This window comes from Rhinolophus sinicus, chromosome 2 (assembly GCF_057876585.1).
Source record: "Rhinolophus sinicus isolate RSI-liver-muscle chromosome 2, RSI-T2T, whole genome shotgun sequence".
Taxonomy (NCBI): domain Eukaryota; kingdom Metazoa; phylum Chordata; class Mammalia; order Chiroptera; family Rhinolophidae; genus Rhinolophus; species Rhinolophus sinicus.
In genome coordinates, this window is record NC_142502.1 from 2,305,080 (window position 1) to 2,332,767 (window position 27,688).

Consider the following 27,688-nt stretch of genomic DNA (forward strand, 5'->3'; position numbering starts at 1 on the left):
CCCCAGGAAACTCGGTGTTGGGAGGGACAGGCTCCACAACCTGCGTCCCCTGGTATCTGTCACTGCCAGTGGCAACAGGGGCAGGGCTGACAGCTGTTCAGGGAAGCAGTGGGCAGTGTGTGCTGTGAGGGGAGTTGTCTCGCGTGTATGTAAGAAGCGCCTCAAATCCTCTAGAGCTGCCGAGGGAGCAGCTGAGCATGTGAGATCTGACACCCCCTGAGCCGAGGAGGACAGCTAGGTGACAGGCCACTTGCTGGAGGCATGGGACTGCCCTCGTACATCGATCATTTTTAAATTAATTTTTGTTTTATAATGTGTTGTTTTTGTTCTTAATATAAAATTAGTAGTTGTATATATGTTCATGCTGGTAATTTGAAATGCTTTCCTTCTCTTCACCAGTACTTATTAATTCATTTGTTGGATACACTGCACCAGGATGCAGAACATTACCCAGCAAGTTAGACGCCCTCCTGAATCCCACTGCACAGAACGAAATACCGGGGGAGCCAAAAACAAAGTGTACAAGTGGACACGTTGGTCAATGTTGCTCAAGCAGGAGTTCGCCATAACCAGAAGTGTCTGGACGCTGATGGGAACCACTTTGAGCACCTCTTGTCATTGCAGAAGTCACATGTGACTTGTATTCATCTTTTGTTAGCAGTATATATTGACTATTTCTATTTTAATAGTTTTTTCCTTTTTTAAAATGTGTATACATATTTTTGGCACCGTTTATATATTAGTTTTGGGGACACGTGCATTCTTTCTGAAGTGTATGCCTACGTAGGAATTTTGTTATCATTCTGAACATAGAAATTTGATTCCTTAAAACAATGAATATTATAGCATAAGTGTGTTCCCATCTCATTAAATACCATCAAAATTAATAGTATGTTTTATATAATGGTCAGTTGTATATCTTCAATTTATTTAAACAACACAGAATGTTTTGGATTTTTCCCCCCTAATCTTTTCACTATAAATAATGCTGAGCTGGTAGGCATTGTACACTGAACTATATGTCCCTACCCCTGATTGTTTCCAGAAATCCTGAAAGTGAAATCGTTTGTTTCAAGATGAAGGTTGAGGGCACGAAGGTCCCAAGTAGCTTCCTGGCAGGAACTTAACTGTGTTTGTGTCAGCAGGGGGTCACCTGGTTTCAATTCAGCAAACATTGGTCGATTTTATTTTCAGGATCTTGACTAACTAGATAGACCAACAAAATAAAAGTATCTCATCTATTTAATATTTTTCCTCTATGCGCACTGGGGAGACGACTTTGAACATGCATTTCTCAGATGTTTGATTTCCTTGCACGAGACTTTCCCACTCAGTGCACTGGCCGCTTTTTCTTTCGGGCGCTGGAGCCCATACATGGACAGCTGTTTAGGTTCCAAATAGTTTCCGTTTGTCGTTTGCTTTTTAGTGCTTTTGGTGAGCTTTTCAAGTCCAGAACGATTCACGTGGTTAAATCTTTACCCTTCTGCTCTGCCTTTCCTTCTAGACTTCCTTCTGTTCTGACAGCGGTGATGTCTTCGCCTGGATTTTTCCTAGTTTTCTGTGGGGTGTGTGTGTGTGTGTGTGTCAGTGTGTGTGCACGTTTCCATTAAACCAACTGGAAGGTATTTGGGTATCTGATGTCAGTGGGGGAAGGACTGAATTTCCCCCAATGCCCAGGCAGTTCTCCCAGTTCAGTTGCTGGTTGCCTCCTACTCCCTGTCACCGAATGCCGGCACTGTCACCGTGTGTGAGGCTCCGTGTCTGCAGCGTCGGCCCAAGGTCTCAGTGCGTGTACCCATTCCTCTAGCAGTGATCGCACACATTACACACCATTGCACGGCTACATACTTACCATAGTGTTCAGTCCCTGAGAGGGCAAATCCCCTGAGAGGCTTTTTATTTTTGCAAAATTTTGGTGCTACTCTTTATTATTTCACATAAAGTTTAGGAAAATTTTGTTTTTAAATCCCAGAAGAAACCTCTTAAAATTTAGACTTAAACCAAGTTGGTTATAAATATATGAGGTGATGGATGTTTTGCGTCGCTGGATGGGGCACCCTGTCCCCAGTGTGGGCACACATTGTATAGCACATCTGCACGAATGACCTGAGATAGCTCACCATTTTATTTGTCCATATACCTCAGTAAACTGGGTTAAACATACGTACACCAGAAAGAATTACCAGCACTGTCTTCCCGCCATTTCTTTCTACTTATTCAAATCTACTTTTGTGTCTCTATAATGTTTTACTCTGCTTTTCTATATACCTGTGAGGTGTTATGTTTGATATTTTATTACTGCTTTGCCTGTTACCTGGTTCCCTGTTGCTTTTACTATCTTGCTAATTTTGGTTGATAAGAATGGAATTGAGTTGTGTGTTTTGTTTTGTGTTGAAACCCTCTATTATTAGATCTACTGTATTTATTTTGGTTTATGCTCTTTGGGGCCATATAAATGCACACACTGCCTTCGAGCTACGTTTACCGCTCTTATTTCTATTTCTGTGCTTATCGCACTTTCTCGAATTTCTAGGGGAGAGGCAAGTAATGGTGGTAATTATGTGTACCTTTGTAAATCCTGTAGTTTCGGGTGTTTTGGTTGTTGTGTTTTGCATGAAATACAAGAAACGAAAATTAAAGTATTTTCATTGGCGACATTACTTTCCGACTGTGGAACGGTGATAGCTGTCAGCATTAGCTTCCTACAGGTAGGTGGCAGCAGGCCGTCATACACGCCTCTTCTGAGGGACTGTCATATGTGCATCTTATGGACTGGATCATAATGGCCCGTGCTGAGATGTCCCAGCCTGCGTGTGCAGGGTCGCTGTCCCACGGGTTTTGGAGCTTTGTCGGTGAGCCTTCCTCGGGGGCAGTGGCCAGGTCAACCCAGCTATGTCTCTGGAAGTTGGCGTAGCACAGAGCACAAGTGTCAGTCGGTATTAAATGAACAAAGCACGGTAGCTCAGGCTGCGGAGCGTGTCAACATGTTTTTAGTTCATCCTAAATGCTGGGGCTTCTTCCTCAGGTCTATGTATATGATTTCCTGAATGTCTTTCCAAGTGGTAACTGTCTTACCAATACTTGTATTATGAGCTTTTGGAACCCCAAAGTGAAAAAAGAATTTTAATCACTTCTGGGGATTCTCTCTGGGAGGGCATAGGAAGGGGTTAAAAGTTTTCTTTTCTCCTGGGAAGGCAGAATTCAAATGTTAAGCTGCAGCTTTCCCCCAGCAACTGTGTGGGCGGAGGCGAAGATGCTTTTCTAGGAAATAGCACCAACTCCATGCTGGGAAGATGTGTGGTTAGCGAGGGAAGTCTTTTCAGAAACATTTTCCCGAGTCACAGTGGCAGGAAAAATGTCCTTCGCCAGTGGGATTGTGAAGACCTGAGAATCCAGAAAACAGTCCACGAGGTACAGTCCTCACAGTTGATGAGGGCAGAGTTGGGGGGCATCGTAGGAGTGGCCAGGAGGCCCCCACAGAGCATTCCTACTGAGGACCAGGAGGCCAGCGCGAGAGCTGCCGGACCCACCGCCAGAGCCCAGCAAGGAAGCTTGGCCTCAGACAGGCAGTCAGAAGGGAGAACCCGTGACAAAGCACAGACCACCCGAAAGGATGGTCCTGCCTTTTCCAAGCCACCCAGGTCCTTCCATAGAAAAAGACAGCACACATCAATACATGGGATACAGAAAGGGAGAGGAACGTACAAAAAGTAAGCACACATGGATGCTGCCCCCGTACGTAAGGCCGCCTCTGGCAGCTCCGGTCCTCACACCTTCGCGGAAGGGACATCGCCGTTAGAAGGACAGGGAACTGGCGGCCTGGACATTTATTTGTTTGTTTTCCAGTATCTGGAATTTTGCCAAAAACCTTCAGTGGTCCCAGTCAGAGAAGGCTTGGGGTCTGTGCTGTGGTTACCAGCTACCCAGAGAAGTGTGACAGTTAGACTCTATGTACAGACTCTAGGCCGAGTGGATTTTCTGATGTCTGCTATGTTTCAGAAACACTGAAATAAATTCAGCCCCAAAAGATAATAGTCAATTATAGACTCCGGATTCTGTTCTCTTAACGTGAATAGGCGTTCCTAACTCGGGGTTCTGTGGATGGGCCTCATGAATTGCTGACATTCTGGGATACATTTCGTGTGTGTGTCACTTGTGTAGTGTTCTGGGGAGAAGGTGCCAAGATTTCGTCATGTTCTCAAGGATTTCTGTCAGCAGGAAAGCCGAGATCTGTTACATGACACCAGGTTCCCCTTGGTGGTTACAGAGAGCAGGGAGTGGCATTGAGGGGACCACCCCGAGGCCAGCAGGGGGGTGTCTGTCCTCCACCTGGATGCGAGACGTGAGCCTGCCTGTGGGTTCCCAGGGGGCGACCTGCAGTGTGGGGTCATTTCACTGGGGTGCTGTGCTCTTTCCCCAAATGGTTAGCTTTTCGATTAAGAAAAGGGAAATAGGTTTCTCTGAGCCATTATTTCTAACAGACCCTTGGGAAATTTAAGTTGATCTTAGATTGCCTGAGAGAGGTGTAACCTCCTGTACACTACGGGCCTGAGAAATTCTGCCTATTTCCTTGCAAAACCATGGGTTTCCTCTGAGCAGATTTCCCGGTTCAGACTGGGCAGCGAGTGCTGGGATGTCCCAATCCAGCTAGTCTCACCCGGGCTCGGTTCAGTGATGCGGTGAATTAATCATACTTCGTATTATAAGCTAGGCAGTCAACTGCTGATGGAGCACTCTGTTTTAAGCTGGTTTCCTGGTCAAAAAGCATTTTCTTAGAAACCTAATACTGTTAACATGTCGGCGTTTCTCCATAGTTAATCCGTCCTTGTCTGCACTCTTGTGTTAAATTGGAGCCCTGGGAAATGGACCGAAATTAGTCATCTTCCTTCTTTCCCCCTGGGAGCTTTGCTCATCTGTCACTCTAACTTAGCTGCCCCTGGTTTCCTTCTGGCTTTGGAGTCACTAGTGTGAATCTTCTGGCGATGGTCCCCTGTCGTCATGCCCAGGGCCATGTGGAAAGGGAATGCGGAGACGGGCCAGGATGTGTGGCCGTGGCTTCAGCGAGGAGGACAGCGCAGGGAGGGCCGGGAGGGGACTTTCTTCTCAAATTACAAGGAGCATCAGACTTGCCGGCCACAATGGCTATGACCCACAGTCAATCCGTGTAAGCGCCTGTTTTTACAGGAAGCAGAAAAGGTGTTTGGTGGAAGGTAGGACCAGGACCCCTGGTGTTTTAATGCCTTCCTCATGTACCTCAATAGCTCACCATGGGTTTTGATGCGCTAATTCTCCTGGTCCATCTGGAAGCTTTTGGGGCCCTCCCCACACTGTGGGCTAACACAGCCCTTCAGTTCACACTCGCCATCTGCTGTGTAAAGAGGACTTTTGCTCTGTGGCACTGAATCTGAGGGAAATCCCTTTTGGTCAGTCTGCTCCCCTGGCTGTGACGAGCTTGTGTTCTCTCCTCACTGCACCGCTCTAGTCGGCTACTGTGTGACCTTGAGTGAGAGGGCTTGTCTGGGCCCAGCTGGGTGCAGGAGGGGATGCTAGCCAGTGTCCGTCTCTCCCCTCTAGCTGTCCACGGTGGAGCCCCATCCACAGCCCCCTCCTGTGAAGGGCTTGGTGACCTCCCAGGCAGGGGCGGGCGATGTTCAGAGCCTAATGAGCTTAGATGCACATGAGGGCTTGGGGCTGATGGCAAAGCACGGCCCACAGTTAGAGACAAAGCCGTCGTCCCCACCTGGTGGGTTCTGCTCCCCCAGAGATCACCACGGGCGGCCCTTCCGAACCATCCAGAGACACAGCCTCCAGGGTACCCGGAGGCAGAGCCTGTGGCAACGGCAAGTGGTCCCGGGGACAAAGGAGGGGCAGCACCTCCATCAGCGGCGTAGCAGGCGAGGCGGTTGGAAGGGACAGCAGGCCTGAGCTCGTCGGGCTGCGACAGGGCCGTGCGTGCGAGGGTCCTCGGGAGATGCCGGAAACAGCCGTGAACACTTTCGGGGGGATGTTCCAGGAGTGCCGCTGATGTAGGCTCCTCCCAGTGCAGTGCAGTCAGAAGCAGGCAGGTGGCCTTACCCTGCAGTAATGGGTGGTGACAGGCCGAGGACACTTGGTTCTGGGAGCGGAGGGAGAAGTCTGTTGTCTTCTTGTGCAAACCCTGATGATGTCATAAGTTGTCTCAGATCTCAGACCTGACTCATAGGTTGATTCCAAAATTCTAGCCAGGATTTGTGTGAAAACCTTCCCATTCTTTATCCCTACTCCCCCAAGTTCCATGCGTCTCTCTTGAGCAGTAGTCACCAGAACTGCAAGGAAATTTCACCAAACAGGAAAACGTCCCTCCTGGTGGCGTCCCCCCAGCGATGGCCCCTCCTGGTGAGGGGGCTCTAGCTCCCTGTGCAACCCCAAGCCCTCGCACAGAGCGCCCCATCTTTAAGGACGTTGTCTGGGGCCCTGCTGGTCCTCCGAGGCTGTCACACACCCGTCGGTCTGGCACTGGACTCCTCCGGCCAATGGTGGGCTGGCTCATGGCACCAACTGCTGACAGAAGTCTAACCCACCTGGGACTGGCCGTCCTCTCCTGCGAGATACCAGCACAGCCGAGGAGCAGTGGCCAGCTCTTGGCAATGGGCAGGCTGGTTCTGGTGGCTCAAAGTTACTGTACACGCTCGGCAAGCCCTCGGGACAGCCAGCGGGGGAGGGCTCCCGTGACACTGGACATCACTGACGTCACCAAGGGTGACTGGTGTGTGCATCCCAGGGACCGAAGAGCCGGAAGAAGACACACATCATAGACCTCCTGAGGGAAGCTGGAAAAAAGACCCAAGTACAACGCCAAAGAGGGAATTCAGGATTTTAAAATGTAAAGCCAAGTCCTTCTCATTGTCACGAGTGTCTTATAGCTCAGACAGTGACACTCTGTCCCCCAGCCTGAGTTTAATGATTCGGAATTCGTTGTAAATTAAATTATTTGGAGAAGGAGGTCCAGGCGGAGCCAGTAACCCCTCAGTAGGTGGCCAAGCAGCTGTCGTTCTAAAGCTGCTCCAGGCACGGTGGGGGCCAGTGGGGGGGGTTAAGCTTTAAAAGAGCCCCACGCGCACTGTTCATGTAGAGTCACTGCTTAGATTCATGTTAGTGGGAGAATAGACTTGCTTCTCTTACACGTGTCTCCATCTGGAATGTAAGACAGTTCTATGCTGTGCAACATGAAGTGTGATCTTTGGTGAGGTTTTCTAGAACATTCCACTTCTCTCTTTTTAATGTTAGGCATTTACTTCGGGAACCTTTGAGAGGAATAGAACCAATTTGGTGGTCATGCATGAGGCAGCTTTTTTCTCTTAAAACCCCATAAACTGGAGGTCCTGGCGGGTAAGGGGGGAGGGTCTGCCAGCCTCAGGAACTTCAAACAGGAGTCACCTGGAAAGGGTGACTTATTCTAAGAAGGGCCTTCGCCACCTTATCCAGTGGTCTCAGTTGTCCACTTTGCTCCCTGTGGTGGTGTCTTAGTGTAACTCGGGAAAAGCCCCTTCACAGGTCATTAAAATGATCACCTTTGACAGCGTTGATGGCCACACATGGACGCCTCAGATATGAAAAGGGGTCATGGATCCTGAAGCCACCACCCTCTCCTTGGCACTTGGGTCTGTTGAAATGAGAGCTGGTCACTTGGGCCATGTAGGAAGGACTGGCGACCCTCGGTCAGTGAACCGATGCCCGGTAGATGACCTCCAGGAGAACATGCAACTCCTCGGTGGAAAGTTCCCACGTTTGCTTCCATCTGTCTAGACTGCCCAATGCGTGCCAGCAAAATGCCCATTTCATAGTGTCACCATGAGCACTCGTACAACAGAAGGAAATATTCAGAACATGTCAGGTTAAAGTGCAGGTGCGAGGCAGACAGCTAAAAGGAAGAAAAAGGCGCCTAGAAATTTGTCAACTCTTATTTTTGTTTCCTTCAGAAACTCTTCAAGATTGGAGATGAGACAGAAAAAAGGAAGGGAATGCGTGGGACAGACAGCAAATATCTTAAGAGATAAAATGCACAAAAAGAACAAAAGCTGCCAAGCACTTTGCTGATGTAAATGCCAGGCTCAGGCCGGGTTTGGAAACTGAGTGACGGCTCTGCCTCCAGACAGCACCCGTCACTCCAAAATCAACCCAGGAAACATGACAGGAAAGGGGGGCGGGGGGAGGAGTCCAGGGCCGTAAGTGCCAATGAGGCCAAAACGAGGTCTAAATGTGACACGTGATAGCTGGTCTCTGATCTCATCACCGGCAGAGAGGTTCGGATGACACAGTGAGGACCTGGAGGGGACAGGGAGATAAAAACGGGCCTAATTGCTTTGTGAATGAGTTTTTACTTTTCCTGGGCCACGTTGCCTGGCTGCTCGTCTGACTAGATCAGTTTCCTTAGGAAACAAAGCACGAGACATGGCCAGCACAGGCTTCATTCTCAGCATTGCGCAGACGGGTCCCCAGCGTTCTGCAAACAGGTCTTGGCCCATCAGCAGAGACCCCCAGAGCTTCACCATTTGCTCTCTGGGTCCCTTTTATAAGGGCACTAATCCCATCATGGGGGCTCCACCCTCATGACCTAGTCACCCCAGAACCCCTTCCTATACCGTCACACTTCAGGTTAAGTCTTCATCGTGTGGATTTGGGGAAGCCCGACATCTAGGTCCTGGCAGTGTCCTAGGACTTCTCCCGTCACCTTCACCCTCCGTGGTCCCTTATCTAGAGGCCAACACGCCTCAGGCACTTTCCTTTCTGTGCAAAGGACACTGTCTTGATGATGATGACTCTTTGTCCTTTATCAGAATAAAGAAACCTCCGATACTAAAGGTGACAGGGTAACTGTCTCGTAACGAGATGCGTAAATAACTCACTTGAAGAAGAGCCCCTTTTCTGGTTGTAAAACCCTCCATGCACAGACCTGCGAGGAGTGCAGATTCCCTTAGGCTGCTCCCTGTTCAAGCTTTCAGTGTATTTGAGTCCAAATTGCTAAAGACATTGTAAATTTTTACACGGTGTGTATTGAATGGGTGTTTTGTGCCGTCATTTGAACAGTATTCTAGCTACACAGAGAACGGGTGTAGGAGCAAAGAAATCCCAAAACCATTTCAAAGCAGGTTTTCTCGATTCCCAACTTATCTTTGTGACACTCATGACTGCCATTCGTTGATGGGCCCTGAGTGCACATGCAGTTGGTGTATTTTTAACACTTGCAATAAAGTTGCGGGTGGAGTCACAGTGTGGGAGTGTCACCTCACCTGTATGTCAGAATCCCATCCTAGGTCGGGTTTCCTCAGGGCGGAAGGTCACACTTCTTTTCTTTAAAAAAAAACAACACCTGTTACAGATCTGACACCTCTGGGCCAGTGTGTGTCCTTTGGGAACCACAGCAGAGGGAGACCACATCCTGCCCGTCAGCGGCACGCCTGCCTCTGCTTTCTCATCACATGACGCCTCGGGCTCAGTTCTTCCTGCGCTTCTCCCCCTCCCCCACACGGGTGCACATCTGGAGTCGGGAAGAGGAATGGCAATGGAAGCGTAATTCCCGTGGGAATTTTACTCGGTCAGCAGCTCCTAGTCCAGTTGTGAATTCTTTGCATCCAATTTTCACAGCAAAAGAAGGCAGGCTAAGTTCTGTGTCACATTCAACTTTACAAAGCTAGCCTGGGAATTTGGTAGTCCTGAGGCTTGAAACAGAAGTTAAAATTTGCACGAGCTAGTGAAAATGTGCAGCGTTCTTATGGAAATAGCCATTTCCCAGTAACCATTATTTGAAAAGTTCCAAGGATAATAAGAAAAATATGTCATTCTGTGGGAAGAAGGAGCTGGAAGCTGAACTTATGAACTGCATTCGCTGCTTCAATGATGGCAGCTGTGAGAACTGCACTAGATCATTCCATCCAGCCCCTCCCAACACACACACACACACACACCATGGGGTTTGGTGCAGTTGCAGCCATCGCATCGGGCAGCCTGCTGGCAGGAGCTCCTTCTGACCACTAGTGCCCATTTCTCACCGACAGACTTTGACGTAACCTGTGTATCTTCTGTGTGGTCAGTTCTGGGTAAGGTCCAAGAGCACAATGCACATCTCTTGGGATTTGCACTGATGTTTCAAAGCTCTCATTCTGGGAAAGAAGAGCAGTTTGGAAACGTTCAGAGACAGATGCTAGGAAGCTCGTTCTCTTTATTAAATATCTCAGCTGTAATTGCCACAGGAATTAGCCAAGTCCATGGAAAGCAGTACCATGTTTGGTCATAGTGTCTTCAACAGTGAAATGAGTCAGACATGTGACATGTGACAGTTGAGTCAGAGGGGGGCACCGCAGAGAGGAGGGGTGCAGTGCATTAGAGGGGAGGGCGGGGCTACCCTGCAGGGTCCGTCCTGCTCTGCTCAGGATGCCTGCTGCTCTTACACACCACCTCTGGCCGCCATTCTGCTTAAATGAGCCATGTCCCTTGTAGGCATTGTCTCATATTAATGAGTTGAAGCAAAAAAGAAGAAGAAGAAGAGGAAGGGGAAGGAGAAGAAGGAGAAAAGAAAATGAAAGAAAAGGAAAGAGAATAAACATGAGTCAGTGGCTAAGGTCCTTGGTGCCAACAGAGATGAGCTCAGCCCACCATGAGAATTTTCATTCTGCGAAGTTACAATAGTGAGCTCGTCTGCTAATGACTTACGGAACCATTCCGATTTTACACCCTTAACATAACCTGCTGGGTTGCATGTCACAGCTGGACCACAGAATGGATGGAGAGAGCCTCTGAGCGCCTGTGGCTGCCGCCAGGACGCCAGCCAGCACCCGGAGTTCAGGGGCCGGCGTAGTGTGGGTCTGTCGCGGCTGTGCCTTCTGTAGGAGGTGATAGAAGTTCTCAGCTGTTCAGTAGAACATCCTCACCTGACGGGGTTTTCTAGACAAGTTTTCAGATCATTTGTTCTAGTATAGATGACTTTCTGGCATGCTGTGCCAGAGCTTCAGAAAAGTTGTGGGATTTTCTCCCCCACTTACGTCTGTTATGGACAAAGTGTGTGGTCTCGACCTGCAGCCAGATACTGGAATTGTTGAACGTGACTGAAGCATTTTGGCCAAACCCCAAGCCAGGGTAGACTTTTAAAAATGCTTATGGTTTCTTTGAGTTTAAAAATTATGTGTAATACAAATAATGACTCCAAGAGTGTGAACAGTTCCCAAGTCCATGTCTTAGACCGTCCATGGGATGACCTGTCATCACGGGGGCGTGACCACGCACACGTGTGGCTCCACAGATGACGCTTTGAGCCGGACGTCCTGTGGATGCCAAACGTGAGGGTGTGACATGCTTTTTAAACCACCCACAAGCTTGCCTTTATTCCTGTACAAACACTCACCTAGTAAATACTGCGTGCTGGGCACTGGCCAGGTAGGAGGGTCCACCGAGATCAGAACAGCGGTTCACACGAAGGGGCCAGGCGATGGGGGGTCAACTGATAATGAAATTGATCCCGAGCCACCCTGTGCGCGACCTCTGATTTGTCCAAGAAGCGTTCGCCAGTTTGGCGAGCTTCCACCCCGCACCCCAGGCCACTTTAGGCAGAGGAAATCCACCTACTGTGGAGTAAAATTCTAGTTGTCTGGATGCCTCCAAGGAGCCTTGGTGTCCCATGATGGGGACAACAGTGGCAATGTGGTGGCAGTGAGCTGTAAGAGAGCCGAAAAGGGTGCTGTACTGTGCAAACCAGTTCAGTTTGTCACCTCGCTTGAAATACTGCATCTGTGCCGTGACTGTGGAGATCTGTAATTTGTAGCTGACTGGCAAAACGAACATATGTGTGGATTTCAACAGTTAGCTTAATTCCATTTGAGTTGGTCTTTTGGGCCACGTTCTCCCAGCCTGACAGCTCTGGGGGGGTCGAGGACAATGTGATGGGCCGGCTGGTGGGGGGATTTGAAATCTTGAAGCCGTATCTGATTTTTTTTTTTCTTTTAAAATGTCAACTAAGTTGGTTTAAAAAATGAACAGGGGACGGTCGGTTATTCAGCTGACTCCTTTGAACGAGGTTTTTGTCCAAAACTTTCATCTTTTTAACAATTTTGGAAACTAGTAAGAGATTACCTGCACATTACCACTGAAATCGTTTAAACTTAGTTCTGAAGTTCATGGTAGCTTTCTGTCTTTGAGTGTTATTGTTGAGAACCATTGCGATAGGAAAAATCGTGCATGCAGCAGGGCCACTACATGTCACACGTGTCCTGAGACTGATCGCCAAGTCGGCAAGCTTCCCTCAGGGTACTGGGGATGACCTACTTTTAGCCGCTGGAAACTGGAAAAGTCGTTGAGATCAAAGTATTGACAGAAACGGTTCTCTCCCATCCCCCCAGGTGTCACATTTATTCACTGGCCTCACAGGGACATCACTCACATGGGACCTCCCCTCAACGATTAAGGGGTTATTAATCCAACACACACACACACACTACAAAAGTGACTACAGTTGATTTCACTCATTATTACTCATGACTATTCAAGAAAAAGAATTTAAGCACTTCATATTTATAGCTGCAAAATTATTTAAGAGAAATAAATGTATTACTTAACTCATTCTAAACAGCTCTAGCAGTCATCTCTACTTTCACTTTAAACCAGTTTTTTTCTTTTGTCAGTTTCCAGTAAATTCATACCACCCACCCCCAAACACCCCCACCTCCCAGGAAGAAAACCTATTAGCGCCCTGGCTGCCTGCCAGGCTGGCAAGCTTGTGTGGGTCTCCATATGCATGTATTTATGTTTACCATCTGTACCTGATTAGAAATTCTGTGTTAATCTACAAGATGAATCTTGCATGTTGAGTATAAAATTGTGATAGCTTTAAAAATATTGAGCCTTTGTTTTTCACCAAATGGCAGGTTGATTCATCGCATCCAGAAATGGTCTCCAAATTATTTGATGTTCGCTTCCGTCTTTTCGTTTCTTGCAGCCAGGTATTTAATCGTATTTGGTTAATTAGCTCAGTGTATTTTGCTTACACTTTGCGTTGTGTATCAGTGTAGCTGGATGTGCTAGCAGTGGCTGAACGTAGGAACCCCACATAGGAGGTTAGTGAGGTGACTTTATTGTTTTAAATGTGCTCATATAGAAGCCTGGGTCGCATTGATCATTTTCATATTTCTATATAGAAAAATTTGGAAAACAAAGGAAAGAAAATTAACCATTTATAGTCTTCTAATATTGTCACCATTAATATCTCAAATTATTTCCCGTAATATTTTTCCCACATCTTTTAAATGTCATGGTAACCATCATATATAAATTTTATTTAGTGAGTTCTTTAAAACATTCTAACAAGGCTCTTTCAACGTTGCCGAATAGACTTCAAAATCACTTATGAATTGTTTTTTATTCTGAAATAATTACAGAGTCACAGGAAGTTACAAGAACTAGTGCAGAGCTCCTGTCTGCCCTTCACCCAGTTACCCTGGTAATATTTTACAAAACTATAGTACAATATTAAAACTAGGAATTTGTGTTTGATGCCATCAGTAGTTACTTGGATTTCCCGTTTCGTGTGCGTGCGTGTGTGCGCACGTGTGTGTGTGCACGCGTGCGTGCATGTGTGTGTGTGCATGTGCATGTGTGCGCGCGTGTGCGCGTGCATGTGTGTATGTGTGCATGTGTGCGTGTGCATGGGTGTGCGTGTGTGCATGTGTGTGCGCATGTGCATGTGTGCGTGTGTGCACACACACACCTAGTTCTACACAATTTCATAACGTGTGCAGATTCATGTAACCACCACCACAGTCAAGACACAAAATTGTTCCTTCTCCACAAAGACCCCTGCTGCTACTCTTAGGGACACACACACACACACACACACACACACCGTCCCTTACCTCCACAACCACTGGTCTTTTTCTTTATAATATTGTTATTTCAAGAACGTTATACAAATGGAATTCTATAAATAGAATCTTTTGAGTTTGGCTTTCATCACTCAGCATATTCTCTGGAGAGTCATCCAAGTTGCGTGTCAGCGGCTTGTTCCCGTGTATTGCTGTGGGATGGTCTCTCAGTTTGCTTAACCATTCACCCACTGGAGGGCGTCTGGGTTGTTTCCAGTTGGGGTGTTAAGCGATGAGCGCCTGGGACCCATCGCATGTAGCTTTTTGTGTGAAAGATGGTCTTCATTTCCCGGGGACAAATGCCCAAGGGCACGACTGCTGGCTGTAACGTAGGTGCAGGTTTCGTTCGATGGGAAAGTATCCGACTGTTTTCCAGTGGCTGTACCACTTGACGTTCCCACCACCAACGTTTGAGACCCGTTTCTCTGCATCCTTGCCAGCATTTGATGTTATCATTATTTTAAAAATTTTAGTTATTGATAGGTATGTAGTGATATCTAACTGTAGTTTTGCATTTCTCTAATGGCTAACAATGTGAAATATATTTTCATGTGCTTATTTGCCATCTGTGTATCTTCTTTTGTGAAATGACCATTTATCTCTTTTGCCCATTTTTTAATTAGATTGGTTGTTTTATTCTACCGTTGAGTTTTGAGAACTCTTTATATGTTACAGATACAAGACCTTTATTGGATAAGGGGTTTGCAAATACTTCTCCAAGTCTGTAGCTTCTCTTTTCATCTTAGCAGAATCTTTGCAGAGCAAATGTTTTAAATTTTGATTTAACATTTAGAGTTTAATTTAACATATTTTTTCCTCTATGGATCATGCTCTTGCTGTCACGTTTAAGAATTTTTCTCCAAGAACTTGGTCCAGGATTTATATCAAATGTCTTTTTTCTCTTTTGGCCTTTGGCGGTCCAGTGCTCCAGCACCATTTCTTGCAAAGACTCTCCTTCCTCCATTGAATTGCTTTGTCATCCCTGTCACAAATCAGTTGGGTATATTTGAATGGATCTGTTCCAGGCCCCTGTTCTGTTCCTTTGGTCTATGCGTCTGTCTGTCCACAAATACCACCTGTCCTGATCGATGCAGCTACATTGTAACATCGGTGCAGTAATAATCCCGCCCAGTTTGTCATTCTTTTTCAAAACTCTTTTTAGCTCTCCAGGTCTTTTGCATTTCCATATAAATTGTAGAATAAACTTTTCTGTATCTACAAAAAGCCTTGTTCGGATTTTGATAAGAATTGCGTTATACGTACAGATCAATTTTTGGAGAATTAAAGTCTTTACTGTGTTGAGTCCTCTGATCTGTGAACACCGCACGTCTCCATTTATTTAGCTCTCTCCTTCTCTCGTTTCGTAGCAGTCTGTCGTTTTCAGCACACGGATACTGTACAAGTTCGTTTCCCTAAGGGTTTCATTATTCTGGGGGCAAGTGTAAACGGCGCAATCACTTTTAATGCCTACATAAAATTTCATTTGATGGAGGTGTCAGCATCTACTTCGTTTTCCCATGTTTGCTGGACATTTAAATGGTTTCCCCTTGCTTCACTCTCATAAAAGACATTGTAACAAACAGCTTTCGTATTCAGATTTTCTTCATGAAGTCTGAGGAGGGAGATCCCTGGGTCAGAAGGTTTGGACGCCTGAGCCTCTTGTTTGACCGGGGGGTGTGTGTGTGGAACAAAAGAACACAGTGCCTGCCAGTCTGCCCAATACGACCAGTCACAGTGCCATTTCTCTTTCTAGAACATGGACTCAGTGGTTCTTTAGATCCTTTTGGGCACTGGGGTTGATTATTCTCTATCACAATATAAAATTCCTGATAGGGCAGTTACTTTCCCCAAATCATGACCTCATCCTGCGTACTTGCCTATGTGCTAAATGTGCTGCCATCATCCTCCCACCCAAGTGGCCCCTTCTGATCCCCTTGCAAATTATTCACATTTGCTAAGATGTTATCAATTTGAAGAAGTCATCCTTCTCTACACCCTAAAGATTCTGCTTTTCCTGCCCCATTGCAGGTCACAAACATACGCCTGCATCTCTTCTATGGGGGTTGGGGGGACTTTCCATCGCCGCTTTCAGGGGACGAGCTGTGAATATAGACCTTCTTGAGTAAGACTTTCCCAGTCATAGCAACCGGTTTTAGTAACTATTGCTGTGCATTTGTTGGACCATGAAAAAAACTATATTAAGCACCTTTTTCTTTGCAGAACCCAAATTACCTTTCTCTACATAGGTGTTGCTCAGAGATGCTATGTGTGTCCTGTGTGTGCACCTTTCTCTGCTCACTAAATAGCAGAATGGGTCACACTGGTGTCTCCCAGTGAACGTCTGAATGGTGGAATTCATGCAGCCCATGGTTCTGCCCAATAGTTTGATATTCACCCTTGAATCACTTTTTAGGTCTAGTTTGCCAGTTGAGGGCTAGAGAATCTGTAACTGTCATGACAGTTTGTCTTAAATGTTCCAATGACAAATTCACAGTGATGACCTTCCAATATGGCAAGGAAAACGAAGAACAATCTATGAAGGCTTTGAGCGTTCACACTACCTTTGAGAATAGTCTGTGCCCTTTGGAAGATGCAAACCCACCATCCGACCACCTGCCTCGAATGTAAAGAAATTCTTGGTGGTTCTGGAGAACCACACCTTGAATTCTCTTGATGAGAAAAATAAATGAAGCCTCTGGGATGATACTCGTAGTTAGTCTTCTGCCTCTGAGTATGTAGTTTTGCGATGACTCTGCCACCTGTCGTGTGAGAGGGACCAGCGCTGACCATGAGCAGTCGTTAGAACGGACCTCTGGCTGTTCACACGGCGGCCTGCACATTCTCACATGACTGGCGGCCGTGGGCGCAGGGAAGCCAGCGTCGCATGGCCGGTAGTTACAGAGGCGAGAAACGGCGCTGTCCAGTGTGAGTGAGGAGTCCTGTGAGCACAGCGTCCTGACTGCCTGATATTCAGCGTTTCCTTACTCCACTTTATCAGCAGCCCCACAGGTAGCCACACTTGTTCTGATAGAGACAGTTACAAAACGTTTACCAAAATGTTGACTTGGAAAAACAACAAACAAACTAGGCTATCAGGTCAGAAACATGTAAATGATTAAGTCTTGGAGAAGATGACATTCAGGTCATTGTCATCTTCCCTTTTCTGGAAAAATTAGGAAGCTCGTCCCCGCAGATGTCCCTGGGGCGTGGCTGTGATTTCCCTGATTATACTGATCCCGTGGGCTTCATCGTGTAGGTCTCCGTTTGGGATTTTACAGCCTTTGAGACCAGGTTTCTCTCCCCTGGGAGCGTCCTTTTTCCCTACTGCGCATCCCAAAGACAGAGGACGTGTTCTGAGTGTGCGGGAGGGAAAGAGAAGTGTGAGCATTGCCTGGCGGTCCCACCAGGCGGGCAGCCAGCTATCACTGCGTTACCCTCTGCCGGGTCTCCCTTGACAGTGCTCTTAAAGTTGTGCTGAAGAATAAGAATTTATTGAGCCCCCGTTGGGCACACAGCCAACTGCCCGGAACAGACGTTGTCATGGACAAAGCTGTCTGTTCCGTCAGGACACCCCTCTGCGGCTGGACCAACGGCGTGCGTTTCCCACCCTTCCCAGTTTTGAGGCTCTTGGGAGGTTCTTCCGTCCATGTTAACACATTTGCATCAATAGGTAACAGCTTCCTGATCCCCTCCTGTTAGAAATGACTCTATAAAGCCCAGCACTGAAGGCAGCTTTCAAGATGAGATGGTCAACATGTAAAACACAGCATCAGATGCCAGAGCCTCACGCTGTCACTGTCCCTTCACGGTTGGCTTTTCATAGTACAATCCGTCCTCACTTGACGTCATCAATGGGTTCTTGGAACTGCGATGAAACAATGTGTAAAAAAACCAGTGTTACTCTTGGCTAATTGATGGAAACGAGAGTTAGATTCCTGCAGCATCTCGTCAGTGAACAAAACCACAGTATTTGAAGACCTGCTATCTGTTGCTCTTTCGGGGAGCTCAGGGGTTGAGGGAACCTCCTAGAATTCACCCGCGCCCAGGACGGTGGCTGTCAGAACCTGGGAGCCTGTGTTTGTGGGACACCGTCCCCCACCCTTTGCAAATCCGTCCGTGTGAGGGAGGCCCAAGCACACCCGCGGTCCCTCTGCCGTCACCGCTAATAATCCCAGCTCTCAGGGAGCCTGACCTGCATAGAGTGTGATTTATAAAAACACCAGCAGACCGACAGGTTTTCAGAAGGATGGAAGGGAAAATTATTTGGGGGAACAATAGGCAATGGGGGCGAAGAAAGACAGGAACAGTGAGGGGTGGAGCTTTCATTTAAAAATGGAGGGGAAAATTCATCTTGCCTTAATAACCAAAATTATTAGGAGTGGAGGAGGTTGAAAGGCAAGAGTTTGGATAGAAAGGCAAAGAAAGAAAACAACTGTTGGAGCTTTTCTTCATCAGCCCCCCTCCCTTCGTCCTCCACGGCCCCTTCTTATGGTGCTGTGACCTAAGAACCCCGAGTTTAGCCCAGTTGCACCTCTGAGGGCTACGGTGAGCAGCGTACGGTTTCTTTCTGAAGGCGGAATCCGGCCCTCAGCTACCAACGCACGCCTTTCTGCTTCTCACTGCATGTGAGCCGCTTCAATGACGGCTCCCTGGTGTGGAATCACTTTCTTTGGTAAGAAAAAGGAAAAGCCGTATTCCTGGAAAGATGAGAAATTTCCTCTGGGAAATCTGCTGCATCCAGTTGGCATCGTGGCAAATATATCTGTAGTTCAAGCACTGAAAATTACCAGGGGTGGAGGACAGACCTCGGGTGGCCAGCTGAGCAGGTCTTTCCGACCTACTCAGGGGTGGTGTGTCACACGCTTGAAATTTCAGAGCTACTGCCTCCGTCTGAATATCTCACCCAGTATTTTCCTGTTTCTTCCCCGCCCCTTATCCTTCCTGCTTCTCTGACTCCTGATTTTGTGGAGAGTTCATTCTTCTTAAATAAGCCACCTTTTGTCTGAATTCCAGCAAGTGCCCATGGAACCAGCTTGACACTTGTGGGGAGTGGTGCCACCGTCCTAAGAGGCTCAGCCTCTACTTAGCCCATCAGAGATGGAGAGGAAAGCTTTTGTAGGAATAGTTTCCTAAGAAATGACTAGATAAGTGCAGCTGGTCCTATAATTCCATTTCACAATTGCTCACAGCCGTGAAAGCAGACGCATTTGCTGAGACGCGTAAAGGCTATTTAAACAGCAGAGACGACACTGGAATTCATTGACTGCTGCTTCTCCAAACCTCCTGAGGCCTGGCTAGAGGGAAGTGGTGCTGTCTGGAGTGCGAGTGTAGGCACCGGGAGGTCAGAATCTGCTCTTGGCTCAGCTGCCGGGGTTCTCTCGGAGAAGCCGCCAGCCTGTCTGAAAGGAGGAGCTTCCTCCCGGTTCCCAGAGTCCAGGGCTCAAGTGTCTGGTTATTCTTACTTTATGTTGGTCATCTGTACAAAATCACCCATTCTAGGATGTCGTAGTGCACAGCGTATGTTCATTGGTGCCATTTGCTTGGCTGGTAACAAAGACCCCAAAACTACAAGCAGTGAAGCGTTGGACAGCGACAGGCCCCTGGGAGACGTCCCTCCCATGAGGACCTCTTTGGGGGTCTGCTCCTGTCTTTCCCCCCACAGGAGCCACAAAAGCTACGTGGTGGCTCTTCTTTCCATGTGGAAAGCATTCCTGAACTTCCATTTCTAGCAATACTGTAGACTAGATGTGGCAAGCCCTCTTGCTAAAAACAATTAGAAGTACTGGATAAAATATCCTTTTTAAAATATTTAAATGTATGGGTGAGTTGGGAAGTTAGAAGGAAATACCCAGAGGCCAAAATCTGTGTTAGAGGAAGAACCCAGGGTGAGAAGACAGTTGAAGCCAACTTTCCCCTTGAGGGCAGTTGGCAAAGCTGGTGAACTTGGGGTTCGTGAACTCATAACCCCCCAAGGCAGGGCACAGGTGACCAAGCCCCAGCTGGCTCCCAGTAGACCTCTTACCTACCTACATAAAGCTGAGACCTCCAGAGGTACACCTGTCCCTGTCCCCCTTCAAATCTCCATAATCTTCCTATAAATTGATATCCTACATGGGACTCGGGGATTTCTAGAATGACCTCTCCCCTTTTTATGGAGATAAAGCTAGCATTTGCCCAACTTTTATTTTTTATGTCTTTATCATCAATATTCACAACTTAATTTGCATTTATGCATCATAAATATTCTCCTTTTAAAAACATGAAAGCAGACGATTCAGAACAGAGGAAATTACCTACGAAGGTGACTTCGGTGCAGAGAAGGGTGAACAGCTGTGAGTTTCTCCCTCTGGCCCCTTTTCATCACCATCTCTCCGACTCACCAGCCTCTCACGACAGCTGCTAGTTAACCTGCCCGGGAATGTCTCCAATCAGTCAGAACTTCAAATACAGTTCAACGGGGATTTAAAAATTCATTGTCACAAATTATTTTTTCATATCAAAATGGCACCCAAGCAATTTATTTCTCCAGTTTCTATCTCTCACATTAGAACATGTTTCAAATACTTGCCTGAGGAACAAGCCTCAGATCATGATACCAGCCTCTTCCCCCAAATTATTAAAAAGAAAATACCCTTTCACAGGAATCACGCTAGAAACCAAATGTTTAGTACTGTAGGTAGAGAATTTGGGAACAGACCTTATTTTCTTAGGGGAATGGCATTAAAACCCAGAGTTCTAGATAAAACGACCTGCCCCATAAAAAAGGCAATTATTTCAAAATAAGGCATGTATGATATTTTAATTCTGGTTGCCCTTTAGGGCAATAATTATGAAATGATCCAGAAAATGGGACCATCCCAGAAACAGAAGCAGACGTGCCTGGGCGTGTTCCCCTCCCGCCTCCTTCTAGATGTTCTCTGTGCACACAGACCTCTGCAGTCGGCACTGGATCCCAGACCTTTTTTCTTTCCTTCCTCTTTTTTTTTTTTTTTTTTTTTTTAAACTTCTTGGGAAAGAGAAGAGCAAAGTATCCTCAGGCAAGTTCAAGCCAAAACGTCAGTATGAATGCAGAACTCTAAAATCGACAGTGTGACACTCTTGGTTCTTTATCTGCCGGCAGTTGAAATTTTTCGCTATTAAGACCTTATTACTTTAAGTGGGAAGTGAACGGTACTGCAGTCATATCAGGGAATAACCCTGAGGCTTCAGTGCCATTCTCGGAGATGAAATCCGGTGTGTGCTTTGGGTACGTTGGCTCTAAATACTTTGACAGCAAGAATCCACACAAAACTTGAAATGTTGAGACATTTGTGTCAAAACCTTTGATTTGAAATGTTAAGGCGATGACTCAAGAAGGTGAACTACTGAGATGGGGTTGGGGGCAGGGACCGGAGAAGAGAGGAGCGGGATGCTCACCCCAGTGTTCTTAGAAAGGTGTGAACCCCACCTCCAGGATTGGGGCACCGTGCACAGGGGGCAGGGAGCCCCGAGATTCCCACCCAGAGCTGGACAAACCTGTGATGACCGGTTCGCAGAGGCAGAGGCGGCCACTGCCGTCCCAGCGGGTTGAGTGACCTTACTTACCCCAGTTCTGAGCCTCTGGACCTCCAAGAAGAGCAAGTGAAGAATAGGGATGGTCTGGAAACCTTCGGTAAATGCACACGTGTGCTGTGGAATGTGCTCAGGGAAGAGACCAGCAGAGGCAGAGTCCCTGCCCCCATTGTCACCTGCCTCCATGGCCCTTTCCTTGGCATCACATTCTCCCTCCACCCCACGCCCCATCTTTGGATGGTGTTGAATCTGACATTTTATTCAGCAGCATGACGTTATGTGTTCACAGGACCAAAATGAAGTCACAGAAAGCTGTGACTGGCTGAACGTCACCTTTTCATAACACAGGTGTTGCATGAACACAGCTGCGTGGTTGAAGATATGTTAGGAAGAAATTGGGGTTCTGGATGAGTCACGCTGTGCAGGTGTGTAGGTAGAGGATGGCCACGGGCCCACTGCCCGGGAAGAGCTTTATAACAGGCAAGGGGCCTTTTATTCTTATTTGAGTGGCAAATCATCTTCCGTTTCTGGAAAGTCACCAGGAGGAAAAGGCAACATATGCATTTATGTTTCTGTAGGGACTCGGAGAATTTTCTTGAACTTCAGCTTTCAGCCTTGTGTTCTAGGTGGGAATCAGTCTGCCACAGCCGCGCTGCAGACTGTTCCCCTTCAGAAAGCCAGGTGACACCATGAGCCCCAAGGTTCCCGTACCCTTCTTTCCCTGTTACAGATGGAAAGATTTGTCCCGTGGCTAAAAGGGTCCTGCAGCCCCAGAAAGCCACAGTAAAAGCTGAAGGGGCTTCCAATGTGACCCCAAAACTCTGATCTAAGCAGAATGCACGTTGGCTGGCTTGGTCCCAGCATTCTTACTGACTTATTCAGGAAGTAATTGCAAAGCAATTGTCTCCTAACTGCGCTTATACAAGCCTTATGAACGGACCGAAGAGACTCCATCATGGCTGGCGATATTCGCTATTTTTACAAATACGAGAACCAGTGTTTTTCCAAAAATGGTAAATAATCCTTGCAGATGCAGACATTGAAGTGTTTCCTTTAACCATCGCAATAAAAAAAGCAAATGGTAACTGCTTAGGCCACTGACCTGCTGAGTGAGGTTTGACAGCACATATGACCTTGCCTACCCTTAAAGGCGTCCCATATTGGTTATATGGAGATAAAATTTGTAACTTTTGAGAAGCTGAATTTTTCAAACATTTTAGATACCACTGTAAACTATTGCTATTATGATTTCTTTGGAAAATATTGGCCCTTAGATTTAAATATAGGGAGGACATGTGTGGCTTTAAAGTACTCCTTGGTTAGAAGCCCAACTCTAACACTTATAGCTGTGTGACCTTAATCGGGACAAAATCTCTACTTCATAGGATTTCTTAAGGAAGAAAAGAAATAATCTATGAAAAGCCCTGGGTGCCCAGAACACAGTTTGCAATCGCTGACAGCTATTTTTAGAGCTTTTCTGCCAGTCCAGGTTGACGTTTTCCTATATCCAACCAGTGGCAAAAGTACAAGCAGGGAGGAACAGTCAGATGGACGGAGGGATTGCAGGGCGATCCCGGAGAAGCCAGAGATAACCTGAAAGACCAGTTAGGCTCTAATGTCAGGAAACACCCTACTTTCCAACTCTCCAGTTTCCAATTGCTGGCGTTTGGGCAGATGGCATCGCCTTTTACAAGTGAAGTAATACACCTTTGGGGACAGGAAGTTCTCTGATGAATGTTTCTAGTGCTTCCTGTTCATGTTTTAATTTAAAGATTAGGGACTTTTGGGGCGGCCAGATGGCTCAGTTGGTTAGAGCGCAAGCTCTGAACAACAGGGTTGCAGGTTCGATTCCCACATGGGCCAGTGAGCTGTGCCCTCCAAAACTAGATCAAAGACAATGAGCTGCTGCTGAGCTTCTGGAGGGGTGGCCAGATGGCTCAGTTGGTTAGAGCGCGAGCTCTCAACTACAAGGTTGCTGGTTCGATTCCCACATGGGATGGTGGGCTGCACCCCCTGCAACTAAAGATTGAAAACGGTGACTGGACTTGGAGCTGAGCTGCGTCCTCCACAACTAGATTGAAGGACAACAATTTGGAGCTGATTGGCCCTGGAGAAACACACTGTTCCCCAATATTCCCCAATAAAATGTATAAAAAATAAAAAAAACAAAGATCAGGGACTTTTCTTTCCTGTTGGGAATCTTGCTTCTGGACTGGCAGCACATGTCTTCTGCTTCTTCTGAAATATAATCTCTAGGGTGGCAGTGAAACGTTCCTTGTGTGAGCTGTGGCAAAAATGCCAGGGATGGTCGGAAGGAGACAGAGAAGGAGGAGGAGGAGGAGGAGGAGGAGGAAGAGAAATAAATCAGCATTGCACAAGCTGCTTCCACACGTGGGACCCACCGATGGCGCTTTCGAGCATGGCAGTGTGGACATTAACACACATTTTCGGAGGACCATTTTGTTCCCTAGTTTCCATATCCATCCCTATCCAGACTTTTGCCCAAACTGTTCAGAAGCAAAATGGATTTCATTGAGAGTCCCTTTCCATTTCCTTGTTGTATTGGTAAGACCACATGACAAAAATCCATGGAGAAAAGAAGCACCAGCTCACGTGGCCTGCAAATGGAGTAATCAGCACAAGTAGCTAGGCTAATTATGTAAGGCTACATGACATCATGACTTTGAAACTCCAACCCTAAAATTCCATAGCATACCCAACTCATCCTAACTTCCATGTTGGATGAAACGTGAATTCCAAGGACCCTCTGACTTGTGTGCTTATCTGGTGTCACTGCTGTTTTGTAGGAAGAAGGCGTCGTAAAGGAGATTGACATCAGCCATCATGTGAAGGAAGGGTTTGAAAAGGCCGACCCCTCCCAGTTTGAGCTGTTGAAGGTTTTGGGACAAGGGTCCTACGGAAAGGTAAGCTGGTCTTTGATTTTCCTGAGAGCGTCTTGTTCCACTGGGGCTGGTCCCCATCTCGAGGCGGAAGTCCTCAAATGTCTGGTGACAGGAAAGATGGTGCTGATGCCTCCTGAGCACAAAGGAAGCATGGCCTTGCGCCTGACGGAATGAAATTTACAGGCGGCCCTCCCGCTTCAGGGTCCCACGCTACCGCGTGTCCCGAAAATAAGACCTAGCCGGATAATCAGCTCTAATGCGTCTTTTGGAGCAAAAATTAATATCAGACCCGGTATTATATTATATTATATTATATTATATTAATTATATTTATTATATTTATTATATTATATTATATTATATTATATTATATTATATTATATTATATTATATTATATTATATTATATTATATAAGACCTGGTCTTATAGTAAAATAAGACCGGGTATTATATTAATTTTTGCTCCATAAGACACATTAGAGCTGATTGTCCGGCTAGGTCTTATTTTCGGGGAAACACAGTACCTGGAACCCGGCAGCATGTCAGAACTGCGATCTCACTGCGTGGCTGGAATTCCATCACCACAGAGCTGTGCAAAGTAGGGGCTGCCCGTAGCCCTCCCAAATATCACATACATTTCCCTCTTCTAATAGCTTCCCTGGGCTTTTAGTTTATTACCGTAGTGAGCAGGTTATTGAACTCGAGCCAATGCATCTTTGACAGTGCATGCTCTACAGGTATTTTTTTTAAAGAAAGGAAAGAAAGAAAGAAAAGGGGGAAACGACGTCCCCTTTGGTCACTCAGGATTCAGGAAGCCTGGGACCAGCTCCTCTCCTTACCCTGCAAGTCAATTGCCTGGTTGTTTTACCTGGTTAGGCCTCAGTTTCCCATCTATAAAAGGGGGTTAATACTGTGTGATTTAATTTGACACGAATCCTTCCTAGTAGTTGCCTAAGATGTATTTTGCATAAATTGTTTGTTTCCTTTCTTGTTTATGTTCCAATTACAATAAAGCGAACTCCCCTCAGGAAATGAGAAATAGCTGGTTGTTTAGGGCCACGTCCTCTACAACAGGCTATCAGTAAATCCTGTCCGTTACAGGGAGAGGTGAGTTACTCCAGCGCCATGCTCATTTCCCTACGTCCTTGGTGTCGTTGTTAGAAGTATGTCGACCCTAACAGCATGATTTCCATAATATGAAATAAACCCTGACGCCAACCTCTCCTGGAGTATAAGCAGAACAGAATCCTTGCTCTTTAAAATAACTATTATTTATGGTATGTGGGCATTCCCCAAAACTCTCCATTCTTCATGGGACTTTGTGCCAAAGTGAACTCGGGCCCTGTTGATTTCATGTAGGCTCAATAGTATATTAATGATGTTCTGGATGGTCTCCTACAGACCACAAAGATTCGATTGTGCAAAATTTATCTTTTGGCATTCTTATCGGGTGGAATGTCTTTTCTTTTCTCTTTCTCTTTTCCACACTGTAATGTGGTAAGGAATGTGTTTGTACTAATGTACACGCAAGCATGTTAGTTTGGATCATACGAGATTACCAGTATTCAAAATTTTGTCCCTTACAAAAATGGCTATTTGATGTAGTTTATCAGGTATTTATGGTAGTAAAGATTTCAGTCTCTCACAGTGAAAATAGCTGGAACTGAAAACACAGAAATAGGACCTATGTGATGTGGTGATGGAATGTCCCGCCATTGATTAGAAATGTCGGCGAAAAGGAAAGGGGCAGATTCTTTCTCGAAGAACCATGACTTGGAAATAGAGACCAACAAAGCTGTCTCCCTTTCCTACCTTTGAAGACGTGCTCCGTGTTGTGTCCTGAGAACGAATTCAACCCAGGCCAGCAAGGCTCAGCCGGGTGCCCTGTGTCCGCAGTGAAGGAAGACGAGGTCCAGCGAGCACCGGCCAGACCATGGCTAACTAGTCGTTACCAAGTGACTCATCTTTCACTCTGATGCTGCCCCCGTGTCCCGGTGCTTGGTGACAGCAAAGATGGGGCAGTGCTTTCTGGGCTCAGTGGCGACACACGTGAGGCTCTGTGTGTCCGTTCAGAAGCTCGACTGAATGAAAGCAACTTGACCACATCCTCCTCGGAGGCTGGCAGGTTAACAGTGACAGGGAAAGGGCTTTTCCCAATTCCCTCCAAATTTCAAAGTTTGAATTTCAATTTTGCTTTAAAAAAAGAAACCGTCCTGTGGAAAACCACACGTGACACACCGGTGTTTGGCAGGATCTTCTTGGCATGATCACCTTGGTAAGAGTCCGTATCTCCCCTTCCCAGCCGTTATCATATGAGGAATAAAAAGATAAAGTTCAGAAGACAATGAACAGGAGAAGTGAAAGGCAGAGGCAGCTCCTACGAACATTTAACCTCCACGAACGACCTGATTCACCAGCTCAACCATGACATGTGTGTGGGGCCGGGTCAGCCGGCCGGTCAGTGCCATTGTTGGCATTGGAGGGAAAGTTCAGGACGCGGGGGGATGAGGGTGCTGAAGTAACGTGCCAGGACTCTGGAAAAGAGAGTTATTATTCTGGAAATCCTCGCTCGGAGGTTCCCCGGGAACAGCACAGAGCCAATGTCAGGCAACTGAGAGCCCCAGTACAACTTGTATTTGTCCACTCAGTATTGTTGGTTATGAATGTTTTATAAAAGCAGAACTGATGACAAGAGGAGGGAAAGCCGTGTGCTCTAATGGCCCGTATTATTTTATTCCTCATCTGTAAATCCAAATAAGTGCCTTTATGTGGGAGTAATCTTCCTTTTGCTATCTATACGAGAAAGAAAGGCGACACTAAATGTTTTCCTCCTGCCGAAAACGCCTGTTAAACACGTTTCTACCTCTTGCCTCTGCTCCAAAGAGCTGAGAGCTGGTGTGACATTGGACCACAGTGTCCCCGGCTCGCAAGTTGCCCATCACCAGTCCCCCCAGTGCTTCTTTCATTCAGTCAGTGACTGCAGAGGCTCAAGATGCAGAAATGAACAAAGTGCAGTCTCTGCCACGTAGACCTTTGCGCTGATGCCTGCTCCTGACCCCAAACTCCAAGGAACCATCTGAGTGACTTGTCATCGCATCCTGACTGCACGAGTCCTTCACTAACTAATCTCATCCTCAACATCTACTGTTCGCTGGGCAGCCAAAATAAGATTGTCCCTGTAACAGAGGCAACACTAAACCCCGGAGGAATGAGCCCCTGGTGCGGGGACAGCTGAACTGGCAGCTGAACTGTGAGGTGTCCTCCGTACAGGACCACACACTCGCATGTGCTCTCATCTTGGAGGTCAGTCCTGCAAAGCACTGGGAGCCAACAAACCAGTGCTGGACC

General features: G+C 46.8%; 1 protein-coding gene across 6 annotated transcripts in view; it reads left to right on the forward strand.

The window, feature by feature from the left end:
• RPS6KA2 (ribosomal protein S6 kinase A2) overlaps positions 1–27,688 on the forward strand; it is a 299,783-nt gene that overhangs the window by 196,009 nt on the left and 76,086 nt on the right. For all 6 annotated transcript variants that reach the window (XM_074333812.2, XM_074333813.2, XM_074333816.2 and 3 more), the window contains one exon: positions 24,245–24,361. In XM_074333812.2, the coding sequence (XP_074189913.1) occupies positions 24,245–24,361 (117 nt within the window). The remainder of the gene's footprint in view (positions 1–24,244; positions 24,362–27,688) is intronic.